A 24587-nucleotide genomic window follows, 5' to 3' on the forward strand; every position below is an offset into this window, starting at 1 on the left:
ATTGTTATCAATGCTATTTAGCCATGTAACTGTAGTTGCACCTCAAGCTAACATCCTTTCTCTTTTACTCCAAGATCTAAGGATAAGCCCTTTGCATGAACTTTAGAATAAGTTGCATAAAAATCAGTTTACATTGCAGAATATTAAATCTCTGAATTGTATCCCAGTCTGTAAGGAGCTGTATTACCATTTGCTCATACTAGCACCAAATGCCATTAAATGCAGACTAATTCCAAACAAATAAAATTATTTTTCAAAGCAAGTAGGCCAACATCTTTAAAAGAAAGGATAATGCTCTTACAGGCAAAAATCAATAATCTAAATGATAAAGGATTGTGTCACTTTGCAGATGTTTTCAGAAAAGGACAGGGACTTCATCTTCCAGGATAATACCAATTACCCGTATTTTAGAAGAGACTTTCTGACATAACTAAACTGCTGGGTAAGTTTCCATTACTGCATATCTACTGGTCCTGGTATTTTGTCAGAGACTAAACTAGAATGATCCAAACTGTTTAACAGTCTGTAAGCTTCTTCTATACACATTTCCTCTGCTCAGCAAGTATTTACTTTTTGCTGATCCAACTAATGTATACCTAGGGTCTGAAATGTATTACCCTTAGCAATTCCAGCCTGCATGCTGGGAGCCACACAGCGAGAAATAGACATAACAGTGAAGCAACCAACAATAGATGAATGGCCAAAGAGTAGTGAAAGACAGAGTCCAATAGCATATTCTTGCCTTTCAGTTAAAAGTTTCCTTCTGTTTTTTTTATTTTTAAACTACATACCTCTTCCATTCTAAGCTTTTCAGCAGTTTATTTCTATCATTAACTCAATTTTCACTTTAACTTTACAGTTCACTTTTGGAAACAATCCAAAACATTGTGTGGAGGGTAGTGAGGTGGGAGGAACATTTAATGTTTTAAAGGATTACCAGACTTAGGTGCTACATTTTGAGGTGTTGCTTTTCAGCAGTGCCATTGTACCATACTGTCTGCTATTTCTCTAAATGTCATCAACTTGTCAGCTCATAAGCAGGTGTAAACCTTTGTTCCTCCCCAAGTTCTCATGTTCAGTGATGTCAATGGAAGTCTGCAAAGAGTGTTGTGTCAAGAATACTGTTTTTTCTTTTTTTTTGCAGGCAATTTAAAAGTAAACATTTCTCTTCAAAATTAATGTCATTTTGTTGCTACAGCAAAAGAAAGCAACAACGCATTTCTAACTGGATTATTAGAAGTCCTGAAAACAGAAGAGGTGCCTGGGAGGCTGCACTCAGAAATCACTTAAAAGCCCAAAAATCACTGGAATGTGCAAGTAATGGAAGCAAATTATAAAATAAACCAAATAAAAATATCCAGACATGGAGAGATGAGCATTTCATACCACTACCACACACATCCTAAATTCCCCAGTTGATACTTACGTCAAAAGGCAAAAAGACCTCTGTTTGACATTTTATAAAACAAATATATAATTCTCATAATGAACTGAGATTTACTAAAGGAAAAGATAAATTCTAGGATTTTTTTTAAAAATCAGTGATGTACAGAAAGCCAGGACAGTAAGTGGAATTTCTGTCTTTCCAAGTCTTGTTAGGCATCAACAAGAAAAAGAGGTGAACAATTTTAAACCACCAGTGTATGAGACTGTTGACTTAGTGACTTTTCACTTCCAGCAAGGTTATGCCATCTGAAATACTAAAAAAACCCCGAAAAACAAAAAAAATGGAAAATATTTTAAGATCTTTAGTATTCTTTAACATTTCTAGCATATATTGTCTCTTACAGAAGTGGAATATGAGTTAATGATATGAAATATAAGTAGCAACTTTCAGTGCTGCTGAACTTAATTTAGAATCAAATGCTTCATTGTGAGACTGGGGGATAGCAAGAAAAAAAGAAGATCATTTAACTCTATCTTGGATATAAAAAAACTTCCATCTTTAATTAAATTTTTGGATAATTCCCAAGGTGTTATTCCAAGAAGACACAAATGTTTGCAGATAAAGGGGAAGGAAAAGATCATCTTAACTATTCCAATGGAAGAGAGAACAGTGTTACAAGTCTGGATTTGTTTGCTTTTGAAAAATACATGAATCTGGAAGCCTTCTAAGCAGACGAGAACTTAATATTGGGTGAGATATTATAAGAAAAAGTAACGAAGTTACATTCTATTCCTCTAGAGCTATTCAGCCCTTCAGTTAGCAAGGCAGAGAATTAGGAACTTCAACTTCACTGAATGCTGTTTCTAGTAACTTCAGTCAGGTTGTTTAGCTATTGGTTCTTCAGAAATGAAGTTCAAGAAAAGTAACTCATTTCTGATTATAAATCTGCAAGACAGTATTTCTGCTGTTGCTATTGCCTTTCATCCTAGTGCAGCAAACGAGGTATCACATGTCATATTATTTGGACAATAATTTTGTTGCAATCTTGGTTCCTACTTGCTGTGTATACTATGACAAAGTCAATCTCATTCTGAAATTGTATTAAGCATACCTGGAAACAATAATACTTTGATTTTTTTTCCTGCTGCTTAAGTAAAAATCACATCTGAAAAGACGAAAACATATTTAACACTAAGTAAATGAAAACAGAGAGAACAGAGAGCATATCTTTAATACAAGTCCTGGGACGGAGGACATATTTCAAATTTAAAAATAAAAACAGAAGAAAAAATAACGGGGCACTGAATTAAAGACTCCTAAAATAGAGAAGTATCTCTTTCCCCTCCTCCTCTCTCTTTTCTGTTTTACTTCTTTCACCTCCCCCCCAAATGAGTGATTTTTGCTTTAACTTGACAAGTATTTCACAGTTTCTCAAGCATTTAGCAATGAGGATCTAATTGGAAAGTGCCAGGTTCTTTCTTATTACACTTTATCAATATTGTTAAGGGAATGATGTAATTGTTTGGGGTTTGGTGAAGACATTCCATGTCACTTCAGTGTTAATACCAGGCTGGAGCCTTCCTTGTCTGCCTGCGTAAGCTAGATAAACATAGACCTGTGTGCTTTCTTCTCATCTCAGGATACTTACTCAGAGAGATCTTGGAACATATGCCTATTGCGAGCTAAACATTTCACTTTTCATTTTATCCATGTGCCAGAAATCCATTCCTTGGATAAACACTTTACATACTGACACTCTTAAAGTCACTAAACACGATAAATAAAGAGAGAATACATCATTTCAAAACTGATTAAACATTTTCTCACTTGTGACAAATGAACAGCTATACACTGTATGGAGTCCCTAGAGCAGACATTCCATTTTTTTTGTTTTCATTTTGTGTGTAAAATTAACTTTCCATTTCAGCTCATCTATTGCACAACTAAGCTTTTTTAAAACACACATTGCTGAATTTTCCCCAAATCATTATTCATTTCAGAAACTGTATTTTTTTAATTGCTAAAAGAGCTTTTCTTTCGGGCTTTTGCATTTTAATGGAGACAAACGAGCAAAGAAAATAATAATTTAAAAAAAATAATAGTTTTTAATGAAAGCTAAAGAAATCCTTCCATGCAGTAGACCTGAACTTATACATGGGCTGAAGTCATTCACTTCAACAAGGAAAATCCAAGCACATTAATCACATTAACTTTGCTCCATCTAATCCATCACTTTTCCTTGCACTACTTGCTTGTCTTGTCATCCTATGCACTTCTATCTACCTATGATTAGTCAAATGCAACTAATCTTTTATTTAGCTTCTTAAGCTCCTATCATCATTTTCACCCACCCCTGCCAAAAAAGATCCCAAGCATTTTATTTCCAAGCTAAATTAAAAATCTTACTGAAATAATCATACATAATACAAAAACAGTATATGAAGTTGTCTTCAGTGTTCTAACAAATGCCACTAATCTGATCAAGAATTTCAGTGGGAAGGTGGAAGGAAGAAAGAAAATATCCTTGCTAGATATTCACAGAAAGGAGGAGCAATGAAGCAGAATTTTCCTCCTTGACAAACTGTGTAAAAGGAGCTGGGAGAAGAAAGAATTAGGGCAAGTCAGAAGAAACAGACTAAGCTAAACCAGAACCCACGGAGCAGTTTGCTTTCTTCCCCCATCAGGCTAATAAAACCAACACAAAGTTTTTGATATGATGGTTCCAGTCTTGCCAGGGAAAAAGATTAGAAGGAAAAGTGGATTAGACACCAAAAGATAGTGATAAATCACGAGATTTCTCAACAGATTGAAGATTCCACTGTCATTAGATTTCTGTCACCTTTGGACTTGTATTCAAATCCATTTTTGATGGGACAAATATTTCCCGTAAAAGAGCAATCAGAGATCACAAAAATCTCCTAAAAGTGCTGTCTTCTCTCAAAGTTTCATTGTGAAGGAAAATTTTAAAGATAAGAATTATGTAACTGAGCAGCTACACAAACCTAAGAAATGCCAGGAATGCCTTTCATATACTTGAGCAAGAGGTATGATATTAAGCCAAAGCAATACCCTAATATTATCTCAGCTTGGTAGAACATTGTGCTAATAGCACCAAGGTTGTGGGTTTGATCCCTCACAGGCCCCTCATTTGGGAGCTGGACTTGATGATCCTTCTGTGATTCTGTAATGAAAATTAAGTGAACACAGACCTGCTCAAAGCAGCTGTGATCATCTTACAGTCTCTCTCTTGCATTCCATTATTCTCTCCCTTTCCACACCACCATGATTCCACACCACCCACGCGCCACTCAGGGACCTACCACCTCCTTACAAATAAGGAGGGAGGCTCTTGTGGCACTGGCTCCCCTTGGCTTCTTTTTCAGATACTATCTTTAGTACATGGCCCAAGGGAATAGAGAAAAAAACCTGATGTTGTACCAGGAAAGACATCAACCACCCTGTGGCATTACTGCAGGTAGGAAATTTGGGCATTAAGGCCATAGAATGGCTAACAAATCACAGTAAAAACTAGAGACTTTTATAGCAATATCTTTAAGAGGAATCCTATTGAGAGACATCATAATTCTGTGAGTATATAGTGTATATAGCCATTACTATGTACTAAGTGACAGTTGTAGCTAGTACAGAAAGAAAACACTATTTTTAGTGAAAGAAAAACAAATACAGACCGTGAGTTTCCCTAAATCTGGGCTATAAATGTTGTGTGCCATATTTTGATCTCTTGCTGGGACCAATAAAAATCTGTCCCATTTAAACACTGCTGCTGGAGAGCTCCCCAAAAAAATCAGAACAAACCACATGTTGTGCAATGCAGTGAGGTTCCCAGTTTTGAAAACTGTCTCCACTGCACACATCTATAATGAAATTTAATGAGGTATTTTGCTTTTTGCCTCAAAAAGTAATTGAAGCCCTATTAACAATTGTACAAAGGAAGTCACATTTAATTACACATCTCATTAGTGTATTAAAAAAGGTTTTAATTACTTTTTATAAAACGGACATTTTATAAGCACAGGAAATGGTACCTAATGGATAATAACTGTTTTTGAAAATGCTAAATATCTCTCAAATCACCATGATTCTGGTGTAGTATGAACAGTTTTCTCTCAGTCCAAAAGGTATAATCTGAATTTATTTTTACATAAGGTTAATGCATTTTCTGAAGGACAGGAGCAATGTACAATATTTATTTAAAGAATTTCAATCTTTCTTCATTGTCAAATTAAAATTGACAATGACTAAACATCACTTTTCTCTCTGAGTCTATTTCTATACCATTCAAAAACACAGTAATGCTGGCTACCAGTACAGCAACAGCTAAAAAACCATATTTCTCAAAGAAAGGTCTTACTACATTGCTCTTTCTTACCTTTTATGAGCTTCTGTCAGTGACTTCTCTTCATTTTCTTGGTCTATTTTGGCTGTAAAAATAAAATCAAATAATTAGAAACAAGGTGAAGGATAGAGATGTTTTAGGATAATTTTAATTTAAATATGTCATGTCTAAAATACACAGAAACTCCCTGATCCACTCATGTAGATCAAGTCCAAAAAAAAACCCAACCAACACCCCCCATTCAACAAACAGCTCTACAAACAAAACTACACAGATTTTGATAACCCTATTTAAAAGAAATCCAAAACCACCACTGCAAAAAGAAACTAATCCAAAACCCAAAGCCTTAAAATGAAAAGAAAAAACAAATCTTCCAGTAATCTAAACAACAACCAAGTTATCAAACTGATATAAAACCAGATCTTAAATAATGATTCCAAAAACTCAAATAATATGGGAATCTGTCTACTGAGAGAAGGAAAAGTTAAGTAAAGATCAGGAAGGATTCAGCCTCATAGCTTTTCTGCAAGTTGCTTGGCAATTACAAATGGAAATTCTTCCCTTATCCATCTTATTCCTTTATCCCTTATCTTATTCCCACATCCATTGAAGTACTAGAGTTGTAGCAGGCCTCTATTGGAAACATGACTACTTTTATATGAAGGATATTATCATTTGGTGATCATGTGAAGGAAATTACAAATAAGAAACTGTCATTCCCACACACTGGTGAAAAAATTCTCTATTTGCCACATGTTCTCTCATAATTTTTGCATACATTTCCATTAACTTAGATCACTGAAAGAACGCTTAACAAAACATCTACTAGAATGTGCACATTAACATAGGCATCACTGATGTGCAAAGCAATTGTCAATCTGCTCTGTGCATACACTTAGGTGAAATTTATATTTATGCAGTCATTCAGGTAATGCAACTTAAATCTTATTTAAAGTCTTCATGCTTAAGCAGAAAGCTCTTTTAATTTGGTACTTTCCAGACTGCTAGACTTCTGGCCTGTTAACTTGCAAGGGGAATTTTTTGATTCCCATGAGTCAGAAAGTTTTGAAATATGAAAAGGCTCTTAACTGTCCTGGTAACAAATGTCAGTGGTATAAAATTCATACAGAAATCTAAAAAAAGAAAACTTTCAGCTGTTTTTTATTCCAGTTTCCCTACACAGCTCTACAATATAAATTTACTAAAATTATTTTTCTGCATTATAGATACATTGCTTTTGAAAAATAAACCTGATTTTAAATTTGTTGAAAAAAGCAAAGCAACGGCATAACTAGCATACAAAGATAATCACTGCTTTTCTGTTAGATTTTTTTCAATCAACAGCAATTTACAAGCATACACTTAAATAGGCACGTGAAATCTGTAGCAAAGATATACAAATGGAATTTCCTTATACTTTCCTCAGCCACAACAATGATCAGAGCTTTGTCTAGTGCTGCAAATGCTTTTTATTTAGGAGCAATGTAGTCTTCCGAGCAGTAGCACTGCTGACTACTGCCCGGATATTTGCAGTGGGAAACACTGTATTTAGTAATCATTACTTGAAGACTTGGGCTCCACCACTGTTATCCTGAAAAGGAAAAAAAAAAATCCCAGCAAACCACAGAAAACTTGAGGGAGAGATGGGCAAACGTTCTCAAGGAAATTGAAATGCACGTGAATCCTGCCTGATTACAGGTTTCAATACCGACTTGAAACTTGGCCCAGATTCTTCAGAAGGTTTGCGAGGGCTCACAACCCTTTTGAGTGAAGTTGAGCCCAGTGCTGAGTGAATTTGGGCTGAGCTAGAGTTTTTCTTAAAAGCCTTGCATTGCTTTGGATAAGAAACCAGGTGAAATGTGGCAGCTTTTACAGAATTTCATTAATACCTGTTTTTTTTTTTTCATACTTCAGTCCTGAAAATCAAGGTATGACCAGTGAAAATGTTGCTCAAAAGAGAAGCTGCTGCACACAAACTCTCTGGATGAAATGAGATCAAATATCTCATTCTGCATTAACACAATCACTAACTATCTGTGGATACAACTCCTAAAATAAATGTTTATATTACTGAACAATGCAATTTGGACTTCCTTCTATTAAAAAAATGCTTAGAAATAGAGACTACCATATTCCATCCTACAACAGTCTTCTATACATATGTTGTATTCTTAGGATGTAAATCTTTTTATCACTTCCAAGATCAATGAGATGGAATATCATTAGAGTTGCCTTGGTTTAGGTTCTTTCTTCTTTATTTCAAATGTTCTGCACATTTTTACAAACAATTATTTACCCACCAGTAATGGAGAAAATATTCCACAATTTATTTTTCAAAAGAGTGTAAGCATAACATATTATCCTAAGCTTATCAAAGCATGTCAGAATATCCCCATTCTGGCACAAGTTCTCTTAAATTAAAAAAGAAAGTTATTGTGGTCCAGAGAAGAAGAAAAGCAAAATAAAGCAAAACAAAAAAAAGTTATTTCTTGTATCTATACTTTTAATAAATTAACAATGAAAAATTCTAGAAACCCTAAACAGCAGAGAGGCATATAATTGTGTCTTTTTTTTTTTTAAAGTAATAAGTACTTATGCATAAGGCAGCTACTATTCCCACAGAGAGAGATTTCATCCTGCATCAAATCACCTTTTGGTATTAAACAGAATCTTGCAAGGAAAAGGATTTTCTCTGAAGAAGAATTTCCTTGTAGTTTCCTCATATCCAAATGTGATGATATTTTTAAATCTCCCTTGTTTTATCAAAAAGATATTATGCAGGTGAAATTCTAATTTGTAACCCGTTTCCATTATTATTTTTCTAGATGGAAAATGTTAAAGACATTATGAAAACAATTCTGCTTCCACAAGACGACAGGTGGCACCAGTGAAAGAGAAAATATGGTTTATACACTCAGATCTGTCCCTGTCCAAAGAAAATAACCAGATGACTGCTTTTGCCCTAGACAAAGTAAACATCCAAGAGCTGTGCAAAATGGGTAGTTGAAGACATGCAGTGAAATTTAATCATGGAATAAATAATTCTCTAATAAAGGAAGAAAACTTCCTGTTATCAAAGCAATAGAATTTTTACTATCACCTGGATCCAATGGAATAACTATTAGATGTTGAAGCAGCTAGAGATTGTTATAGCTTGTGGTTCAGGAATATTATCATTTGATAATATCATATAATAACATCAGATTAGTCATTACATGTACTTTGCTCTGTACTAATCACCTTATCGGTAAACTACTTCCAATTAAGTTTTCCTCTTTGAGCAAGGGAAATATTTTGTTATGATGGATCCAGCTGAAGTGTCCCAGAATGCATTATACTTCATCATTTCACTCAATATTATGCATCTCTATTATCACTTCTTCCTCCAAAGCAGTTCTTCACAGCTGTAAAAAGAGTGTGTCAAAGGCACTGGTTTGGCTTCTTCATTCTTGGCATATAGCCATTAAGTGCCAAATGCCAGCTAAAAGGTGCCCACCTTGGAAGAATATTCAGAGGAGGAAACTACTTCCAGTTACACCTATAACAGGTGAAGTAAAAAAATAAAAAAACCTATACCCAGTCCACAGTGATCATGACACAGTGATCATCAATGGCCAAGACAGAAAAATTAAATAAATCCTGGGATACCATGGCAGCTGACCATATATGAGCACTCTCTTCTGCCTCTACAATTACTCTCTATCTTCTAGAAATAAGATTCTTTCAAAAATATTATTATTTGATTTTCTTTGAAAAACATTAAAAGAAATCTTGTAGTCATACACTATTCATATCTGCTTTCATATATATTTGGAATCCATTAGCTAATATAGCAGTGACTGCTTGCAGGTTTTCTGACAGATGTAGGAATTTCTGCTTTTGGGTTAGCTTTCTTCCCAAATATTCCATATCTTTTAGCTCATCATCTTTTCTAACACCCTCAGCTAAGAACTTGATTCTTGACACTAATTTGCTAAAGTATGTCCAAATAAACTGTTCCAAATCTATTAAAGACTGTATCATATCAGAAAATACTAACCTCTCTATTTTATGCAATACACTGGCAATCAAAAGTAAGTAAAAAGTAACAGATTTTTATGTTGGCCTTCACATACTCTATATATTGTAGGGCTTTACATGCAGCTTTCATAATCATGAAGGCAAATATATTCTGAAAAACATATTTCAAATATAGTTGGAAAATAACTTTAGGTCATAATGAAAAAACATGGCCATCTCAAAACTCACAGCATTTTAGAGTCAAAGTGACCTCTAACAGAGTGAAGCTACCTTATCAACAGTTTACAACATGTAGTGATTTAGTTATATTTTCCCTTTTTAGTTTGAAAGCATCTTTAATGCCTTCTCCTTGGATGACATTCCACTGTTTGCCTGCTTTTTCCATTAAGATACCTTCAGATTATTTAAAGTTGGTCTCCTTTTAGAGCAAGGTCTATACTTCCTAAACACTTTATATATTTGGTCAAAAATCAAGTACATTCCTTCCTCCCTACGTCATTGCTTACCAAGTGTGAGGACTGTACTACATCCAAGCCTCTTATATCAATTCTTTTAACTACAGGACATATGTATCTCTTCAAAAATTACTCACATCAGATGTCCTAATTTCTATTCTATCACTTTTTTTTTAAAAGTTTGCTTAAACTTAGTGCTTGGTGTCTTATAATTGGGGCATAAAACTCAATTTCATGCAGTTCAAAATGAGCTTTCAAACAAGAGCTCACAAATGAAGTCTAATTAACTGAATTCTCAAATCTTCTGTCCTTATCAGCATACACCCACATTCCAGAATGATACATGCTCTTGTTTTGTGTATTTGCTCATCCAATTCTTTTTGATTAGGGTCCTGCAAATGTTACATATAAACTTCTACAAAGGCACATACATGAATAAGCATACTAAAGTGACCTATGCATTTATGAAAATCTGATGTATCTCACCAAATTGAATGTGAGAAATAGACACAGGCATTTTAGAAAATGGTGGTCTTCAGAAGAACAGTAAAATTCACTTTTCTATAAATATTTTTTTGTTTTCAAGAAGCCTAGAAGATAAAATTAAATGGGATTCAAAGACAAGGATATAAACCATTGGTTGACCACAAATTGTCCCCTCTGACCTTAGTGGATCATTTTGGATGCTATGCTAAGTTCTCTGCAGAAATCAAGCCACACTGTGAATGAAGACAACTGCCAAGTATCCTCTCATTTTCAATACAGAAAATCTTTCTCTGCTAGTCTCCTCCAAATTTAACCACTACACCCTGTGCATGAAATCTGACTTTTAAAAAAGCTAGTAACTTGTATATATCTATTTTCTATATGTACAGACTATTTTCTGTGTGGACAGATATTGCAAATAACATCTGTTGTCTCTGTTACTAGTTATTCCAATTTCTTGTTTGAAAGTGTGATACTTCACTCTATCATTTCTTCCACAGGATTAAAAAAAATCTAAAAAGAAATATTTGACTTATAACTAATTGGAAACCCAAGATATACAACAACTGTTTTAGTCTAGGATTATTGTGCTCCAGTGTTACATATATATATTATTAAAAAGCAGGAAAATGTATAGAAATCCTTTTTATGGGAAAAAAAAAAAACCAACCAAAACAACCAAATAGAAAAGAAAAGAATTACTAGTATTTTTATGAACCCTTGCTGGAGATTTACCAGGATCTTTAAAGATTTTGCATTTTCTTCCACACTGGTGATGAGTGAATAGTAGCTGGGGCTTTGAAAATGTACCAAATATCTCCACTGGCAGAGAGGTAAATTCAAAAAAGTCCCAACAAAACTAAACTAAGAACAAAATCATGGGAAACTGATCTTTTTTTCTTAAAAAGTGTATGGAACTGCAGGCAGTTCACCTGTCACTTCTAACCCAGCTTCATTAAGACCTGAAGTGCCTGACAGAGGCCATGAGGATACTCTCTGCAGATGCCTCAAGCATGTCTAGGACTGACAGAAAATGGATATAGAGAAAATACTGTATGATCTACCAGCACAAGCAAGAGCATGCAGTTACTCTGCTATTATTAGGGTCTAAGGTCTACCTTCACAAGAGCTCTATTGGTGCTTCTGACAAAATTCCCCTATTCTCCTTGGTAGTACATATACTTTTTAACACCCTCAGGAAACACCAAAATAACACTTAAAGAATTTTTTTTTTTTTGGCAGTTAGCATACTATTCAAGACTGTTTTGGAAAACCTTGAAACAACCAAAGTAGAATAGCAAATACACTAGAATCAACAGAAAGTCCTTGAGAAAAGTTTCTTTCTTCCCCTCCCCCTCTACCCCTACTCTCTTTTAGACTTTTGAATTTGTTTTGCCTCAATTTTTGGATTTTGTTGTTGTTTGGTCTCTATGAATGCTTTATTTAGTGTGGTTGGGGCATGAGTGGCACTAGGAAGAACTAAGCCATTTTAGATGGATACTGTCAAAAAGGAAGTGTCTTTTGGGAAAGACTAAAGAAAAGTTAGACAATCATTAATTTTTAAATGACAACGGGCTTGTGCTTAGCGGCTTTATGAAAAAAGCATAGAACTCAAGCTGAGAATTGAATATGAAGTATGCAAGGGATCTGATGAGAAAAATAGACTCAAAGCTAGCAACTAATAAGAATTATTAATGTCCTTCATGTATAAATAAGCATGTATAGATAAACATAGTCACACAACAAGCTGACCCGTTGGTACCTATTCAGAAAGTATTCCAAGCAGACCCTGTAAGTCTACCCAAAATGCATTAAAACACCCTGACAGAGCTTTTGTTCCTCCAGAATTTTTTGTTGTTGGTTTGTGGTATGATCTTGACCCAGTGATTACTGTCTGTAGTCACCGCCTGGCCCCAATCCCTGCTGCAATTTAAGCTATTTGTGCTGAACCAGTTTCAAAGGGCTATGAGTAAGGAGATGCACGAAACTGCCATCCCTTCTGATCTCCCGATCTCTCTTAAGGGAATATCACATCTTCTCAGGTAATTGAATACAGGAATGCATCTGAGTAATCTCAGATGGAAGGCAACAAGAATCCTTTCATCTGCTTGTCTACGTCCTAAATCTTTTTGCTTTTTTCCTCTCTTTTTATTTAAAGTGTTAACTAGTATTTGTTTATAATTAGCTATGAATGTGCTTTCCAGTAACTTTCAAGTGGAGCCAGTTGGGTTTTTTTCCTTTTTTTTTTTTTTTTTGCAACAGATACAAAGGCTTTTCACTGACTCATTAGAGCTGTGTTGCTATAGTTTTGAGAATTTCTATTTACACCAAAAAAAGACCCAAGTCATTTGGATGGCTTACCATTGGGTAAATTCATGCTAAGAATGCCTTACATGAGAATAAAGCAGGATTTCTTCTGGGAATCCTATAAAAATTCTTACATCCTTCTACACCTCCTATGACTAATTCACAAAAGATTGCCAGCATGAAGAATACCTGTTCCCCCTTCCCCATTTTCTGAGATTTTTATGCATACAGGTAAGAGAACATTTAAATACATTTAAATTTAAAAATTCAGCCCCCAATTTCTTGAAGATAACCTGGGATAGAGCATCCAATATGCTGAACATTTTCTTAATGGTGTTGCCCCTAAACCTGTAGATAATTATGTATAGTTTATACATAAATATTTATATTGATTCCAGCCAATTTTATTTCCTTATGAAATCATACCCTCACACAACAAGAATGCAAATTATGTGCTAGTTCCATAGATTGAGAGCAAGATTTATGGAAGCACAGCTTAAAACATCATTGAATATGCAAGGCCAGAAACTTGAACTTCCTTAAAAGTTAAAAAAAAAATAAAAAAAAAATTAACTTAATATTCTGTAAAAGGAGATTTACCTTTTTATTTTTTTTTACCTTTTACCTTAATATTTTTTATCAGCAAGTGGTCCAGCCACACTGCCAAAGTTGCAGAAGGCGAAGGCAAGGACTGAGATAATGCAGAAGACTGTGTTTGAGACTAACTAAGGAACCCAAAGGTACACAAGTTCATGGGACCTGATGAGATTCATCCATGTCAGAGGAAGTGGCTAAGCCACTGTCCATCATATTTGAGAAATTGTGGCTGTCCAGTGAAGCTTTCAGTGACTGGAAAAGTGGAAACACAACCCCCCATTTTAAAAAGGGAAATAAGGAAGATACAGAGAACTACAGCCCAGTCAGTCTCAAGTCAGTGACAGGCAAGATCACGGAGCAGATTATCCTGAAAACTGTGCTAAGGCAAATGGAAAGTACAGAAGTAATTGGTGACAGCCAGTATAGCTTCATCAAAGTGCAAAGAATGCCTGACAAATTTGGTGGCTTTCTACGATGGGGCTCCAGTGTTGGTGGATAAGGGAAGACTACTGATGTCTACCTGGAATCATACAAAGCATTTGATATCGTCCCACATGACATCCTTGTCTCTAAACTGAAGAGACACAGGCTTGACAGATGGGACACTGGGTGGATAAAAATCTGGCTGATGTTTGCACTCAGAGACTTGTGCTTAACAGCTCAATGTCCAAGTAGAAAGCAGTGGCAAGTGGAATAACACAGAGATTGGTTTTGGGACCAGCACTTTTTAACAGCTTTGTTAAAAGGCCCCATGGACAGTGGGCTTGAGGGCACACTGGGCAAGTTTGCTGATGACATCCTGCTGTGTGGTGCAGTCAATACCACAAGAGCATTTTAGAATCTTCGGATGTTCCATCCCTGGAAGTGTTCAGGGCCATTGATGGGGCTCTGATCAACCTGGTCTAGTGGAAGGTGTGCCTGTCCATGGTAGGGGGCTGGAAATAGATGATTTTTAAGGCTCCCTCCAACCAAAACCATTCTGTGATTTGTGAGCCTTTGAAGGATGACATCTTCTGTCACCTGAACTGAGAGAAAAATGGGATGCAAATCCAACATTTTAAAAAACCCCGAAACATAACAACCCCAGAAAATCACTCCGTCATACTTAATTATGTATTTTTAGCAACTACTCACTAATGTAATGTTGTCATGTCACATTCACAGAAGTAAAATGCATTGTATTTTGTTGGAGCTTTGAGCTTCTCACTTGATGTTCCCTGCTACTGATCTTAAATCCTACACTCAGGTCCAGTCAGGTTAGGCAGGAAACAGATGTAAAGTTAGCCAGCATACCTATGACTAAATACATGTTTCAGATAAAGATCCAGCAAGAGAATTGTTCACTTGTGAGCCTGGACTTCACAGTGCTGAGAAACGTGTGACATTGTGATTGGAGCTTATGAAAGACCTAAGTGCTCTTAAGCTTTAATGTCCTCTTATTTTTCATTCTCCATCCCAAGAACTATGTCATGAAAGAAATCTTATTTGATGACATTTTTACTGGAGAAGAGACTTAAAATCTGAATTTTCTGCCCTACCCAACTATCCGAAAGGTTTTTACTAATTTTTTCAGAGTCTTTTGAGTTTGATGACTTGTATCATGCTATTGTGATACTCATACATTAATCTGTGCTCATGTGATGACAAAAAACCTTTTTTAACTCTACCACACCTGTGCTGTCTGAAACCACTGTGATGCTTACCAAAATGATTAGAAGAGACCCTGTGCCAAAGGCACAAAACAGCTGACAGCCCCAGTCTGAAAGTTTGGTCTTTCATGGACTTTGAAGCAAGGTAAGGCTAATTCAGTGAAGCCTGTCTAGTGTTGCAAATGCAACACAATCCAAATTAGGATTATTATGCAAAAATGCACACCAATGGAGGTGCTGACATCTGAAGTAGGGACAAGTTTATATCATGCTGACATTGAACTATTTATCAGCATTAAGATGTCAGTGTGAGATTAAAAAAATACTTTCAGGACTCAAAGAACAAGTTTTAAAAGCTCCTGCAATAATTCAACAAAAAGAATGCTAACAGAAAAATGTAAACATTCATAAAATTAAACTGCTTAAGCTTAATTCCTCCATCTTTTGTTCTAGTGAGTTTATGTTGCTGCTTCATATTCCTCCAACATTTTCTTTCTCTTTTCATTTTCAGCATTTTTTCCACAAAAGAGAAAAAAAGTATTTTCTAAATCTTGGTAATGACTGCATTTTGGTAATCATAACAATATTTAAAGTGAGTGTATCCACATAAATTACTAATATTCAACCTCTTAAAGTTCCATGCAATTTTTCAAAGGAAAACAAAAACACATTTATTCATATATCTTCCTAATTACGTTTCAGTCATATTTTCCTCAAATTATTTTCAGAAAAATTATGAACTACTGCTATGTTCTCCCTTATATTAATCAAATCATAAAAACAATATTTAAAGAAAATGGAATATGCAAAATCAATCATTCTGGGTTAGAAAGGCCAGAACTAAGATCCTAGCAGCACTTGTTTTCCAATCATCTACAGTATTTCTGGAGCCAGGAACTTAACCCAGACATCCAAGATTCAGTCTGATGCTTTAGTCTCATTCACAATCCATCATTTGATGATGCACAGCCTTTTGCTACTTGACTTAAAAGAACAAGTCACGACCAGCGAGCTGTTTGCAGCTACAGCGATAAATAGAACTCACTGTGATTTATACATTCCTTTACTAACAGTTTGGAAACTTGGTTCCTGAATGCTCTTCCAGACAAAAGAAGGAGATAGTTACAGACAGTTGAACCAACAGGACAATTTTAGCATCTTTATTCTGTAAGATCATGAGGATGTGACTAGAATTTAGGTCTGGAGAAGAGTCTATATTCTTGGGTCCAGCAGGACAAAACCTGGTGCTGGTATTCACTTACAATAGCATAACACCAGAATTCTGCAAAATAAGACTAGAAGGAACCAAAGATTGAATGGTTACCCTGTGGTCCCAAACATAAAATCACACTGAAATAATTCTTATTGCTTTTAAATGAACTAGCCAAATATCAGAAATTTTTGTTTTTACTTCTGCAAACAATGCTTGTCCCATGGCATAATATTTTTTCTAAAGTCTGAAACTAATTATATTGGCTTGGCTTCTTAATATGATGTAGGATGATTTGCTCAGATTTAAAGTCTGCAACATTTTAAGAATTTATAGAATCTCAGTGGAAAAGCTGAGATTTCAACGTATTGAATCTTCCCACCTCCCAAACAAGACTTACTATTCTGAGGGAGTGATGGTTGCTACCTCCTGCCATAAGTTTCCTTCTTTATCAAGCTGACAAGAATGCACAGCCTAGACAGGATCCCAACAGCAAACACCCAGAGAATGCTTTGCACTGCCAAGTTAACCACAGCAAAAACCTGGGGACTACGAATCACTTGTGGTTCATGCACACACAGTTCCTTCAGCATGAGCTGGCTAACCTGTCCAGTGGGGACAGGGTTAAAGGATTACTAACTGCTAATGAAATTCCTCTACAAACTGAATGGTAATTAGTTCCCTCAGCATTTCCCCACTGTCTCATGTCAGACTCATTTTCACAGTGGAAAGAAGTGATTTCTGAAACTTTCTAGACTTTCTGAACTGATAGATGTGATCTCTCATGTATTTACATCCCCATCTATCCACAGCTACATATGGAACAATGGAGACAAGGTTCCCAAATAGAGCTTTGCTTTCAACCCTTCTCCTTCAAATTGTGATAACTTGTGGGGAATAACTCAAAGACAGAAAATGTGACTATATATGCTATACTGGGGACATGCAAATATTAAATTCCTGCTTGGTGGTATAAATAAATTTTCATTGGAAAAAGACAACTGTTTTATTAAACTTCACAATTATGTATTACATATTAGAAATGCTTAGATAAATGGTTATAAAAAACTAAATAAGAAACAAAATCATTTTGAAAACTGTATTTTCTTCAAAACTTTTCTTCAATACCCTTTTTTGAAATAGATTTTCCACTTTTTTTTTTTTCCCTTTTTAAACTGTATGGCTATGGAAAAGTTCAGAAAAAACCCCCTGACATTTGTAAGAACAAGAGAATCGCATATACATTTGGTGATTTGATGGGATTGCAGTATGGGAACTCAAAAAGAAGACATGGAAACAAGGAAGAGAAAATGTAGAAGAAAACAAGAGAACCTGGAGGTTTTGAAGCACACAGACCCTCAAAAATCCAGTGCATAGGATAAATCATGCTTGCCAATATCCACTAAGCCAATGTAGGAAGGAGAGCACCGGTAATTTAACCTTCTGTTAAGTATATTGATCATTTTAAGAATGATCATGAAGTCCCTCAAGAAAAGACTGGCACCCCATCACTAATTTGAATATTTTAATGCACATGCTGATTGTTTAGCCTTCTCACTTGGATAAAAAGGCAAATACTGTACAGCCTTCATCATGTATAGTACTACCATTTTCGTCTAAAAAATTCATGATTCTGAACACATTCTTGCCTCCTCCCCTTCTTTAACTTTCAAATGAAACCATCTTTACAAACAAGCTAGTGATATACAACCTTGTTTTTTCACTAATGAATCTAATAAAAATGTTAACATTAAAAAAAGATTTTTTAAAAAAATTAATACATCATTAGCAACAATCATCTAGACTAGTTGCAGTAATATAACTCACAGTTATCTAGCTGTGTGTGACATTAATTATTCTTATAAAGCATGGCCTTTCTAACCCCTTGCCAAGGATATTTAATTTGGTGTCCAAGTTTTCTTGCCTATGGGAAATCCATTTTCCATTTTGGCTGCTTACAACATGTATAAGTGAATGTGCTGTAAGTAACTAGCTACTTTGAACTTTTGGGTCCCATTATGCACACAAGTTATCTGCTCCGAAAAGGCATCACAGAAACATGCCAAATTATTCAACCTTATGAAAAATGCTTTTCATCTGAATTATAAGTTAAAACTTTTTCTGACTTTAGAGAAACTGGAACTTGAAAAGATAAAAACGTAAAGTTTGATTTTTCTTTGCCCAGAGCATATGTTATATAAACAAAAATCCCCAAAAGGTGCCAAGAATTGTCCCTCTGTTTTTCTAAATGATCACGTGTGCAGTCTAGCTGAAAAGACTCATCGATTATGTCTACACAAACAACAAAAGCCCTTAGAAAAAATATCTAGATCAAAAGCCTGTCAAACACTGAACAGGAAAGAGAAATCCTGCTTTAAACATGGCCTCTTTCAAGTCGGAATTCAATCCCATGAAGTAAAAACAAAGGATTTCATAATGAAAGGTATTTAAATCACTTTATTTTTGGAACTTAACCAGGGATTCTTTTTTGCTATATGTTAGCCTTTGTCTTTCTCACTTTGGGACAGAATTCTGCATAATACGCCCTATGGTTTTAAAAAAATGTAGAAATTGTTTAGTCACATCTTACTGTGTTCACAATACACATTTCCAATTACTTTCATGAAAATGAGACAGTGATATTTTTACTGACATTATGGGTTTCTCCTTTTGTCAACTACCCAACAATATACACTATTAATATGGGAACACAGCAAAGCTCTTAATGGATGTGATGGATATACTTATTTTTCCTTCTCTTTTTCCTCGCTGTCCTAAAGCAGACCCGTAATCACAAAGGAAATTGCATATCCTTGCAAAACCAGATCACTCTATAGCGTACATAAAATTATATTCTGGAAAGTTTAGCCAGAAATCATAAAATAACCATAAGTTAGATACTTTTAAAAATATGGTTTCTAAAAGGAAAAACCCACAATTTTAACAGATTTTACTGTCTGCTGAAGCACAATCATATAATCATGGAATGGCTTGGGTTGGAAGGCACCGTAAGATCAACCAACCCTCCTGCCATAGTCAGGGACACCTTTCACTAGACCAGGTTGCTCAGAGCTCCATCCAACCTGGCCCTGAACACTTCCAGGGGTAATACCCATGTTTGATTTTCTACTCCATTAATAAGGTTAAAATGACATGATTTACAGTATGCAAATAGTGGTATCTTACAGACCAACTTGTGATTTGAATGTCCCCTATCTACACATAAAAACTATAATATAAGCCTAATGTAAAACACTCACTACGTATTCAATCATATCACTACTGCAATACTGATATGCCATATAATTTCTATATGGCATATAAAGTAATTAATAATGAATATTAATGAATAATAATTAATATTAATAACATAACGAGAACCCAGCTTTAAATTGGTTCATACCTAACCAGTGCTGGAGACAACATCCTGTTTACCAGATTTGGCTAGTAGACATCTGTCTTACAAAACATCAGTTCATATTTGACAATTAAAAATATTGGGTGTGCTCAGTTTATTCCCTGTAATTGAGAGTCCCATAGCATGGATCAGCACATGAGCAGCCTGCTCCAGTCCCCTCCAACCCAAACCAATCTGTCACTCTGTAGGCACTCCAGTTATAGCATTTGGATACTCGAACCAGGAAGATATACAGGCATATCTGACCGGTCTCTCAAATACAAAGCACATTTGGTTAATAACTATTTCTGGATATGGTAGCTCTTTAACACATCTCTAGGTTAATGAATTCATGAATCAGCACTAGAAACAGAATTCTCACATAATTTGCCTGTTCAGGAGACAACAGGTCTGCCTTCAATTATAAGAGGAAATATCGAAGCAGAAGGAGCAGCAAAATATTTAAATCATGTTGGTGTACTCATCAGGGTATTTTAACCTTGATGCACTGAATTATGACTTGTGTTAAAAAGCAAATTGGTCACTGCAGAGTAGTATTTCAAGAGATGCTCTGACATACCATTAGTCAAAACCTAAAATTATCCTTATTTCCTAAAATCTTATCAAAGAAAGGTCTAGTAAAGCATAGCCTACTCATTTTGAAATTATTTTTCTACTAATACTTAGGATGCCAGTTGATCCTGGATATTTCTAATATATTTTTCCTTGCAGTGTTAACCATTGATCACATCCAAGTATTTCACATGGATTTGCAGTATATCTGGAAAATCTTTAACTACTTTTGTTATGCTTATTCCATGTTTTTGGCGCGTACAAAAGAATTATCTCATTGGAATTAAGTTAATGAAACAGATCCAGCTTCAATAATTTTTCAACGAACAAAGGCTGTAAATTTGTTTTCTACTGGAATGTTGAACTTAGAAGATCACACACTCAAGCCAATAGCATTTGTCTTTGCTGTCATGCAAAAGAGAGTGAGTCACCTACAGCACAAGAGAATAATTTTGCAAATCTGTTAGAACTGTGTGGCATCTGATCAAACTAATCCATGTCTTTCTAAGATGCCAAAATAAACAGTCCCTTTTCCCACCACGTATAAACATTGTTCCCATAACTTTCCTTTGAAATGTCATGAAAAGGTTAAGTGACGTTTCATTATTTACCTTGACTAATGAATTGCTCCATGTTGTCTTTGAAGGGCTGTAGGTGCTCTTCTAGTGATAGCTGATAAACTTTTGCTGCTTCTGTCTCGCATGCTGAAATTGAAGTAACAGATTAGTTTAGGATGAAACATCATAGCATGGATCTGCATACTGTAATAAAAAACCACTTTAATTCATATCCAGTGAAACTGCTGGAATATGTGCCTCAAACACACCACAAGTACAAACACTATGACAATAGAATCAGGAACAGTCATGTTCCCAGTAAAATATCTTTATATGCAGATAACTTGTGCCCAGCATGTGAGTTTAAATAAGTGATAGTAAAAATTAACAAAAGTATTAAGTTTTTTTGAAGGAGAAATACAAATTTAAGAGGCAGAATTGTATGGGAACATAATTAAAACTTCAGATTCCGGGCTGTGTTGATATACCTGGCTAGAGGTAATAGTGCCAGAATCAAAGTAAGGTTCAGATGCAAAACCTGCACCAAATAGTAGGAATGACTTTAATTTAGAAAGTTAAGCCATATAAGGTCTTGATAAAATCACAGATGCAGTGAAGAGTTTTGCATTGTTCAAAAGTAATAATGCAAAAGGATTAAAGTGGAAGATGGTAAGAGTACTGTACTCATGGCTTAAACTCTGTGAGAGAACTTGAAAAAGAACAGCTTGCTTCTTATTGGACTGAAAACCAAGACAGAATCTGGAGCCTAAAGCACCCCTGACACAAAGATTATTTGTGTATAAGGTGGCACCATCACACTTTCACCAACTATCCAATCTAATTTAGTTTGGGTCAAGAGAAGACCGGAGACTATAATTTCATGTGAATGTTAAACTCCAATTTCCACTATAAGGGAAATCTCTGTAGGCTGTGATAAGTTCCTATAATTCAACAGAAATGATTCTGCCTGATTCTGTGTCAGAATTTCCAGTTCAAGTGCACACATTCCAAAACATGCATTTCCTTGCTTACCCTCCAGGGTTTCTTTAGGAAAAAAGAACTATTACTGTGTCTTTAAAGACAGAAAACTTGTTAAAGGCTTAAAATATTTTAAATAAAAATATTTAAAAATAAAAATATTTTGAGGTAGCAGAAAGCACTATCCTAATACTTAAAATGCATATATACTCAAAAGCAGACTGACAAAGTTGAATTGTGACTCAATACACAAGTGGAGTAAAACCAGGGTGATAATAACAATTACATTTTTATTATTTTTTTAAGCATAGAGCAAAATAGAAATAATAACAGCAGACTTTTAGGGGAAAGATAAACATGAATATGTCTACTTAGATGGGTAATCTACTTATGAAGCAATATTAAAAATAATTAACACCCCCCCCCAGTATAGTTATAGAATATATAAGGGGAAGCTTGTAGTTTTTAAACAAATATTAGTCAGCCCCCTATGTGAAATAGGGGAAGGGATCCAAATGATCATGGATTTTATTACAACATATGACAGAAGAAAAAATAGAGGACCTATGTACCATTCTGCAAAGGGAGATGTTCTGAAGGTAATATGGAGAATTTGGATTATTCTTTTCTCTTATGCAGAAATAAGTGTCAGAGCTGAAAGAGGTGACAGAACTTACTGTAACATTTAATATCACTGAAATTTTGTATCTTTTTCAAGAATATGGACTAAATATTTTTCAGAGCAGTACAGCATTATACTCTCTTGAACGTCTGCAGCTTAGCTGAACCTCTGATCTCTCAGCCAGTGTGAGAGAAGTATGCTAAGACGACCCATACCCACCAAAAATCTTAGCCCATACCCATTTCAACAAAACATGCAATATTGACAGTTAAAAGGAAATGTCTCTTCCTTAAACATTTCAATACTGGAGGCTCTCCCATAGTTGATTTGTTTGTGCACACATGTGTGGTGTGGGAAAGGGGTGTGCATTTAATGATAGCTTTGTTTGTCTAGTTTTTGGTGGAGTAATTTTTGTTCTTTTCTGCCCACACCCCTCCCTCTGTGAAAAGGCTAAAATCAATGATGTTCAGAAGAATAACAGTTCATGTCCATTTTTTACCATATTCCTGAATTGCAAATGCTGTGTAAATAATTTAAAATGCAAAAGAAAACATAGGGAAAACAATCATTTTCTCTTGCTGTAGAGAGAGTAAAATATTGTATGTAGCAGTCAGATTTAAAAAGTAAAAAATCCAATCATTATTACCATATGAATTATTATAATGATGCTTAAAAAAAACTAGTTCATCAGTTGCTTTCTTCATTAAAGAATTAACAGGCCTGTAAGCTCTTCCTAAGTTTCTCAGTTCTCCAGATCACCAAGACTGGAATTGAAGTCTCCCTGCACAACCTGTTGGATATAGCACTCATTTATTATTTTCTATAATTTGTCACTAGGATATAAAGCCCCACTTTTCTTACGAGCCATTGCTATTCCTCACTGTAACTGAAGAACTTAGAGTGGTGATCAAATGAAAGTGGTACAAAATACCAGTTCTCAGAATTTCTGCCCAAATGAAGAAAGAAGATACTGAGTAAATGCTTCTGTCAGAAGTATATTTAGTAACTTCTAAGCAACATGGAGAAAAAGCATGGGACAGAAAAAAAAAAAAAAAAGTATGTGAAAATACAAACAGCCTTCTAAATTTAATTTTTTTTCTCCTCAGCTTCATACTCAAACACATTTTTCTCCATGAAACAGCTCAGCTAAACATCCCAAATATCAAAGGAATAGACTGGCAAAGGGGATCTGCTATGACGATTTTGTACAAGTTTTGTGTAAAGCAAAAGCTTGTCTGATTATTATTATTATTAACTGACTCAAAACTTGATCTTAACTTCCCTATTCTCACGTTTAGTTATTCTCTCATTTTAGCAGATGTATATACAATTGAAAAACTTAGACAAAGTTAACACATTTTTAAAACTCCACTTACTTTGAGCAGATTTTAAATTTTCTTGTAGTGAAAGAATTGAAAGGTATTCAAGGCACCAGAAATGTGACTCATATAGGCAGTCACAAAAGCCAAGCACTAGATAGAAATTTATCTCACAAGACTGAATTGACCAAACAGGAATAAAGATGCTTTTTGTTACTTTGAAGCAAGGAGAAGGTTTTGGTATCCTCTCATCCCAAATCATGCACTTGAGACCTTCCAAAGATCTTAAATCCTAAGCAGAAGTTGGCAAGGGCAGAGACACCTTTCCTCCAGCTCTCTAAATAAATATTAACATATAAGCAATATATCAACAATGGAAAAGATCGATAATACATCTAATTTCATCTCCTCTCAAGATCATATGCTTCAGAGAACTGTATGCCATTTTTCATAGAAGCAATCAAAACAGATTCTTGTGGGCAATTCAAACAGGTAGCTTTTTGCCTATACATACACAGGTGTCTCAAATGCTCCTGATCTGGATATTGATGTGAAAATCTGTGCCCAAAACCAGCTTAGAGATTTAAACAAATGGCGATTCCAGCTGTATCCAGTATCTCAAGAATTCATCTCATTCTCTATTTCTATGTTAAAATACAATTAATTGCATTTT

At 35.0% G+C, this 24587-nt stretch overlaps 1 protein-coding gene across 6 annotated transcripts in view; it reads right to left on the reverse strand.

Moving 5' to 3' along the window:
* The window catches only part of FMN2 (formin 2), a 157730-nt gene that overhangs the window by 26853 nt on the left and 106290 nt on the right, over nt 1-24587 (reverse strand). For all 6 annotated transcript variants that reach the window (XM_086877691.1, XM_086877692.1, XM_086877689.1 and 3 more), the window contains 2 exons: nt 21050-21142; nt 5778-5829 (listed from right to left, as the gene is read on the reverse strand). In XM_086877691.1, the coding sequence (XP_086733817.1) occupies nt 5778-5829; nt 21050-21142 (145 nt within the window). The remainder of the gene's footprint in view (nt 1-5777; nt 5830-21049; nt 21143-24587) is intronic.

Source organism: Cyanistes caeruleus, chromosome 2 (assembly GCF_971803275.1).
Source record: "Cyanistes caeruleus chromosome 2, bCyaCae1.hap1.1, whole genome shotgun sequence".
Taxonomy (NCBI): Eukaryota; Metazoa; Chordata; class Aves; order Passeriformes; family Paridae; genus Cyanistes; species Cyanistes caeruleus.